Genomic DNA, 7,500 nt, shown 5'->3' on the forward strand with positions numbered 1-7,500 from the left:
GTGCTTAGGAGTTGGGAGTTTAGACTAGAGGATGGAGTTAGTGGTGATATGGGTCTGGGAAGAGAATATTGATTGATAATTGAGTGGATTAAAATAACCCGTTTCCAGTGCTCAATTCACTTTACATATTAAAGGTGGGACTGTGATGCTTTGTGAACTTAGCATTGGAATCAATGCAATCAGGGATATGTAAATGACAGTACATGTCATCTCATTCAATTACATTGTGTTTCCCCCTTCTACAGATGAAGAATCGGACCCCGAGGCATCAGAGTTGGATCTGGGCACCAAGATCAAGACTCCTAAAGACACCATGCTGGAGGAATTGTCTCTTATGACCAACAAGGGATCCAAGATGTTCAGGAGGAGACAACAGAGGGTGGAGCGCTTCATTGTCACCAACGAGAATATGGTGGGGGAGAGGGGGGGTGGTGTAAGTGTACATGTGTGTGTGTGAGTGTGCTGATCTGGCTGTGTGTGTGTGTGTCCTGTCTCCTCTAGCAGAATCTCCAGAGCCTAGTTCCGTCCCTGGGTTGTGAAATTATGGCCCCGCCACCCGAGCCTGAACCTGAGCACGGTAGGACTATGCACTTCTAGGACTTCTCAATTAGTTCCATTGTACCAAGCTGTACTGAACAAAAATATGAACGCGACATTCAACTATTTAAAAGATTTGAACCATTTTACAGTTCATAGAAGGAAATCAGTTAATTGAAATAAAATCATTAGGCCCGAATCTATGGCTTTCACATGACTGGGTAGGGGTGCAGTCATGGGTGGGCCTGGGAGGGTATATGCCCACCCACTTGGGAGCCAGGCCCAACCAATCAGAATGAGGCTGGCGTGGTTACACGTGCTCTGCGGTTGAGAGGCCTGTTGGATGTACTGCCGAATTCTCTAAAACAATGTTGGAGGTGGCTTATGGTAGAGAAATTAACAGTAAATGATCTTGCAACAACTCTGCTGGACATTCCTGCATTCAGCATGCCAATTGCACTCTCCCTCAAAACTTGAGACATTGTGTTGTGTGACAAAACTGCATATTTCCGAGTGGCCTTTTATTGTCCCCAGCACAAAGTGCACCTGTGTAATGATCATGCTGTTTAATCAGCTTGTTGATATGCCACACCTGTCATGGATTATCTTGGCAGAGGATAAATGCTTACTAACTGGGATGTAAACAAATTTGTGCACAAAATTTGAGAGAAATAAGCTTTTTTTGCGTTGGGATTTTTTATTTCAGCTCATGAAGAATGTGACCAACACTTTACATTTTGCCGTTTATATTTTTGTTCCGTAAAAATCAATCACACCTCAAGTATGTAAAACTATTTGACATTCATATGTATTGAAGCGTGTTCTGATGTCAACACCAGGGAAACTTACACACAAGCGAAAGCAGTAAGATGATGTCATGTTTGTCTCCCCCACAGTAGAGGAGGAGGTGTTGGATAAGGAGGCGGAGAAAGAGAAGAGGAGGCAGCAGTATGTGCGTACTTATGTGTCTCCATGGGAACGGGCCATGAGGGGAGACGAGTCTCTGACTGCCACCATGCACCACTGCATGGCAGGACCACACCCCCCCCACGAAATGCCCAAGTTTAAGAGCTTCAACAGGTAACGCACACACATTCACACCAACACACATATGCACACAAACACGCACGCACATACACCTGTCGAAAATAACCAGATTCAAGACCTTCAGCAGGTTACTGCTGATGCTTTTCTTACCATGTAGACATGTATTTTGTACGTTATGATATTAATATTTGATTGACAGGTCGGCCCTGCCCTATGGCGGCTCCGAGAAGGCGAGAGGCCACATGACCTTCGAGCCTCCTGAGATCCCATTTGAGCTGGAGCCTCTCCCTTCCCTGCAGGCAGACATTAGGTCCCGCCCCTCGTTCAACCGCACCCCCATCGGTTGGGTGTGCAACCCGGAGGACAACTCACACATCCACAAGCAGTTGGACGACATGCTGCCCTTCGACGGAGAGACGGACAATCTGTAGACACACACACACGCGCACACACACACGCGCACACACACACGCGCACACACACACACACACACACACACACACACACACACACACACACACACACACACACACACACACACACACACACACACACACACACTGATGTACTATAGACACACTGATGTAGACACACACTGATGTACTATAGACACACACTGATGTACTATAGACACACACTGATGTAGACACACTGATGTAGACACACACTGATGTACTGTAGACACACACTGATGTAGACACACACTAATGTACTGTAGACACACACTGATGTAGACACACTGATGTAGACACACACTGATGTACTGTAGACACACACTGATGTAGACACACACTGATGTACTGTAGACACACACTGATGTAGACACACTGATGTAGACACACACTGATGTACTGTAGACACACACTGATGTAGACACACACTGATGTACTGTAGACACACACTGATGTAGACACACACTGATGTACTGTAGACACACACTGATGTAGACACACACTGATGTACTGTAGACACACGCAGATGTCGCCGCATGTGACAAATGCAAAGTGATCTGATTTATTTGCGTGAAACATAAATGGCTGAAGGGAAAAGAGACAGAAGAGGATAGGGATGATCAAATCAAATCAACTCAACGTTTATTGGCCGCGTACACAGATCTGCAGGCGTTACGGCAGAGGCAGGGAAATCCTTCTGTCACCAACTCCTGCAGTAAAATAGAATGTCTCGCAAACATGGTATGATACAAAACACACCAATAACCCCACAAATCTCAACGAGAAGTCAAGTAGCAACAATCCAAGTAGATAAGGTGATGTGATGATGAAGGTGAAGAGGAAAGTGATGAAGATGATATGACAATAACCTGGACAGTTGAACATGTAGCCTAGATACTGCAGACATTATAGACACACCTGATGTTTCTAGTAAACTCTGTATTTTAATCCAATAAACCTTTTCCCTATACAGAAATCCTGGCTGAGGAACTCTGCTTATTTGCAATTTATCATTATCCCCTCAACACATTGGAATTCAGGTCTGCTCTGCTACAGTAGCTATTGCCATGACGTAATTGGTACATTATCACCAAGGCAGTTCCGCTCATTGACCGGTAGAGGGCTGCAAGGAGCTATTCATTCCCACAGTCTGACGTCACTCACTGTAAGCGAGCTCGGGAAAACCGGCTAGCTATCGCGAGAACAGGGTGCCGCGGCCGCAGCACTGGATGGAAGGTTGGATTGAGCGCCTCTCCTCTTCTCCCTCTCCTCTCTCTCGTTCTTTTTTTTTTTACCGGGACAGCACGAGACCTGAACGGGACACGAACGGGACCCGAGGTGAGCACGCACAGTTTAAACTCCATCTATGAGAGATTAAGGCAGGGACACGGGGGTACTCATTCACCAGTAAAGAACGCACGCGGCAAAGTCAGTTCGAAAGGATGTGCGTGCTTCCGCGCGGCCAGATGTCATCTACTGTGCGTAGGTTTTGCTCTCTCTCTCTTTCTCTCTCTCTCTCTCTCTCTCTCTCTCTCTCTCTCTCTCTCTCTCTCTCTCTTCCTTCTCTCTATCTCTCTCCAGTGTTTATTACGCAGCGCTGCATGGTTCATATGGTTGAAATGGATGTAATCGATGTCCTTTACGCAGGTAGCTCAGAGGCACACACACACACACACGGGCAGCATCAGCATCTCCACGAGTGTAGCTTTGTGCATCATTACCATCATTTTTAGAACAGGTGGAGATTCTGAGGACCAGATTGACACTTTGAGAGTTGGTAGATATTGTATAAATACCTACTGCTTTAAACTGATTATTGGAACTTGCTTATAAACCTTTCCGTTAGGTTATTATATTTTATTACAGCTGGTTTGTGTTAGCCGTTAACGGCCCTGGTGACTTGTTGATAGAAAGCCAACCGCAGCCCCGGTATTGATTTACCGCTGCGGTTTGGTCTCTATGATAGATGATGTTGGCTGTTACTCTTCATACCAGCACCGAGGACACCCCTGCTGCGAGCACACACACACACACACACACACACACACACACACACACACACACACACACACACACACACACACACACACACACACACACACACACATACACATACACATACACACACAGCTCTTTACAATGCATGTTCTGACACCTTGCTGCGGTCTGGACCAAGCATGGCTCTCTCTGGCATTCTCTCTCTCGCTCTCTCTTGCTCTCTCTCTCACGCTCCCACTCAGCAGAACAGAGTGGTAGCAGTTAGCAGACAGACAGTGGGTTGAAGAGAAATATGTGGTCAGGTAGAACTGATGGAATTCCACTTTGGTTTGGAGACTGTAGTTAAATCCTGATAGGCTGGTTTTGGCTTATTGTTGTGACTGTTGTTTATTGCTGGAGGAAAGGACAGGGGGATAGAGGAGAAGGGGAATGGGGAGAGGACAGGGGGATAGAGGAGAAGGGGAATGGGGAGAGGACAGGAGGAGAGGTGTCTACTTTTTCATTCACTCACCTTCCTTCCTTCCTTCCTTCCTTCCTTCCTTCCTTCCTTCCTTCCTTCCTTCCTTCCTAGCCTCTCTCTCTCTCTCTCTCTCTCTCTCTCTCTGTCCCTCTTTATCCCTCCCTCCCCCTAATCTGTGAATAGTAGAACGTGCGAGGTTTAGTGTGTGTTTGAATGACATTATGTAAGATAACATATTCTCATATTCTCAGCCTTTTTTATCTGTGTGCACGTGCACATGCCTGATAATATGTGCGCGTGTGTGTGTTTTCATAAGGTAGAGTAAAGTGCATAGTGTATAAGCTGGGGGGAATGACCTTGAAGGGGGGGGGGGGTTCAGTCTTAGATCACTCTTCTACTCCCTGTCACACACTTCCATATGTATATACACACGCGCGAGTCACGACACACATGCACGCACACACGCGCCCGACTTGTTAGTGACTCCTGCGTCGGCTACTTTGACCAATAAGAGTTCAATGCATTTTCCCGGAGTCAATAGAACTACTACTACTAATAGTGAGAGTTCATTGTGAAAGTACGGGATGTCCTGAGAGGCAGGCTTGACATTGGCCTAACTCTCTATTTGGGATTCCACTCTGAAGCTGTGTGTGTGTCTGGGTATGAATTCAAATAAAATTCTAGAATATAATGGAGTTTAAGGGGGGGGTGTTCTTGTTCGATGAATGAAATGTTCTAAAAACGAAGTGTTCCGTATGTAATGTCTGAATAGAGCTTCGGGGGGGGGGGGGTTGGTTCTAGAGAATTACTGAAAGAGAGAAAGAGAAAGAGAGAGGATCCTAGCCAGCAAACCTCTGAGAATTACTGAAGAAAGAGAGAGAGAGAGAGTGGGGAGAATGAACTCTGGGTTCTCCCCCGTTGTCAACCAGTGCTATTTGAGGCTATAACCCAGTTACGGCGCATGCGTGTGTGTGTCAGTGCGGAGAGACTTGAGATAGGGAGACTTAAGGAAAGGGAGAGAGAGAGAGAGAGAGACAAAAAGATGGATGAAGGAACTGATGAGAAGGGAGAACAGAGGTCAGAACGAGAGAGAGAATAAAGTATTTCAGCAGAGCGGAGTTTAAGAAAGAGACCTAGGAGTCAGGCCATTTGGGAATCCAACTCTAGTTGTTTCCTTTTCTTGTTGGGCTCCAAAGAGCAAAATGCTAACATCTTGAAAATCAATCAATCAAGTAGATTCACCAAAAGCAAACACTGGCCTGTGGGCTAGACCAGGGATACTTAAACTTCTTGGGGTGGGGGACTCCTTTTGTGATAGAAATTATCATCAGGAACCCCCTCATAAATCAGAACACAACTCAAGTGCAAACGAAATAGCTTACAAGGATTTTTACGATGACATCAGCAGTGCATGGCTGGACAAACCGTGGTCACGTTCCCCTGCTTAGACGTTGCGTGCGTAAACCAATGGTTGCATGCCACGTCATCGACTGTGTCATCGACTGACATATCGCTGTAACATGTGATGTGGTTAGCTGATAATTAAAATACCTATCCGGGTGTTGTAAGGTCTGGCAGGTATCAGCAATGCCTGGGCAGAGGAACGTGCCTCAAGTCTCGGGCCCGGAGAAAGAACATTTAAAAGGCCCGCATCTTGGCATTTGGAGAGTAAAAATAGAGCAGTTTTCAAGCTAATTTCCTGCAATTCTATACATTTTTTCTTGGGGCAGAGAGATTTCTTGTTGTTGCAACTTTAAAGATACACTATATTATACAAAGGTATGCGAACCCCTCTTCAAATGAGTGGATTTGTATCAAATCGAGCACACAGCCATGCAATCTCCATAGACAAACAGCAGTAGAATGGCCTTACTGAAGAGGTCAGTGACGTTCAACGTGGCACCGTCATAGGATGCCGCCTTTCCAACAAGTCCGTTTTTCAAATTTCTGCTCTGCTAGAGCTGCCCTGGTCAATTGTAAGTGCTGTTATTGTAAAGTGGAAACGTCTAAGGAGAAACAAAGGCTCAGCCGCGAAGTGGTAGGCCACACAAGCTCACAGAATGGGACCGTTGAGTGCTGAAGCATGTAGCGCGCAAAAATTGTCTGTCCTCTGTTGCAACACTCACTACCAAGTTCCAAACTGCCTCTGGAAGCATCGTCAGCACAATAACTGTTTGTCGGGAGCTTTATGAAATGGGTTTCCATGGCCGAGCAGCCGCACACAAGCCTAAGATCACCATGTGCAATATCAAGCGTCGGAGTGGTGTAAAGCTCGCCGCCATTGGACTCTGGAGCAGTGGAAATGCGTGATGATTCACTACAGCATACAATGGCGTTCTAGACAATTCTGTGCTTCCAAATTTGTAGCAACAATTTGGGGACGGCCCTTTCCCTTTTCAGCATGACAATTGCACAAAGCGAGGTCCATACAGAAATGGTTGATCGAGATCGGAGTGGAAGAATTTGACTGGCCTGCACAGAGCCCTGACCTCAACCCCATCAAATACCTTTGGGATGAATTGGAACGCCGACTGCGAGCCAGACCTAATCTCTCAACATCTGTGCCCGACCTCGCTAATGCTCTTGTGGTTGAATGGAAGCAAGTCCCCGCAGTAATGTTCCAACACCCAGAAGAGTGGAGGCTGTTATAACAGAAAATGGGGGACCAACTCCATATTAATACCCATCATTTTGGAATGAGATGTTTGAAGAGCAGGTGCCCACATACTTTTGGCCATATAGTATAATATCCTGCAAATCTGCACATTTTACCATAAGGCAGAGAGAACACATTGCAGTTTTGAATCTTAAATTACAGTGCAATTATGTCAAATACATTTTGGGGAATAGTATTGAGTTTATAAATTGATAATTGATGTAGTACTGTGGATACCAATATCCCTGTAAGCCTCCCAGGCCCATGTTGCCCAGGGTTAAGAATTGTAGATGTAAGAATTGTAATTGTACTGCAGATATTGAATATAAATTGTATTGTATTGTATTACA

The 7,500-nt window shown here is 45.7% G+C and overlaps 2 protein-coding genes across 2 annotated transcripts in view; both read left to right on the forward strand.

The window, feature by feature from the left end:
* The window catches only part of LOC109887603 (myozenin-1), a 5,679-nt gene extending 3,570 nt beyond the window's left edge, over nucleotides 1-2,109 (forward strand). The window contains exons 3-6 of the mRNA XM_031804581.1: nucleotides 246-412; nucleotides 502-577; nucleotides 1,434-1,617; nucleotides 1,784-2,109. Of these exons, the coding sequence (XP_031660441.1) occupies nucleotides 246-412; nucleotides 502-577; nucleotides 1,434-1,617; nucleotides 1,784-2,015 (659 nt within the window). The 3' untranslated portion in view covers nucleotides 2,016-2,109. The remainder of the gene's footprint in view (nucleotides 1-245; nucleotides 413-501; nucleotides 578-1,433; nucleotides 1,618-1,783) is intronic.
* Nucleotides 2,110-3,239: 1,130 nt separating this feature from the next.
* Nucleotides 3,240-7,500, forward strand: part of LOC109869988 (inactive ubiquitin carboxyl-terminal hydrolase 54) — a 21,880-nt gene continuing 17,619 nt past the window's right edge. The window contains exon 1 of the mRNA XM_031804582.1: nucleotides 3,240-3,374. The gene's annotated coding sequence lies outside the window, so the exon portion shown is untranslated. The remainder of the gene's footprint in view (nucleotides 3,375-7,500) is intronic.

Source organism: Oncorhynchus kisutch, linkage group LG25 (genome assembly GCF_002021735.2).
Source record: "Oncorhynchus kisutch isolate 150728-3 linkage group LG25, Okis_V2, whole genome shotgun sequence".
In the NCBI taxonomy this organism is placed as follows: Eukaryota; Metazoa; Chordata; class Actinopteri; order Salmoniformes; family Salmonidae; genus Oncorhynchus; species Oncorhynchus kisutch.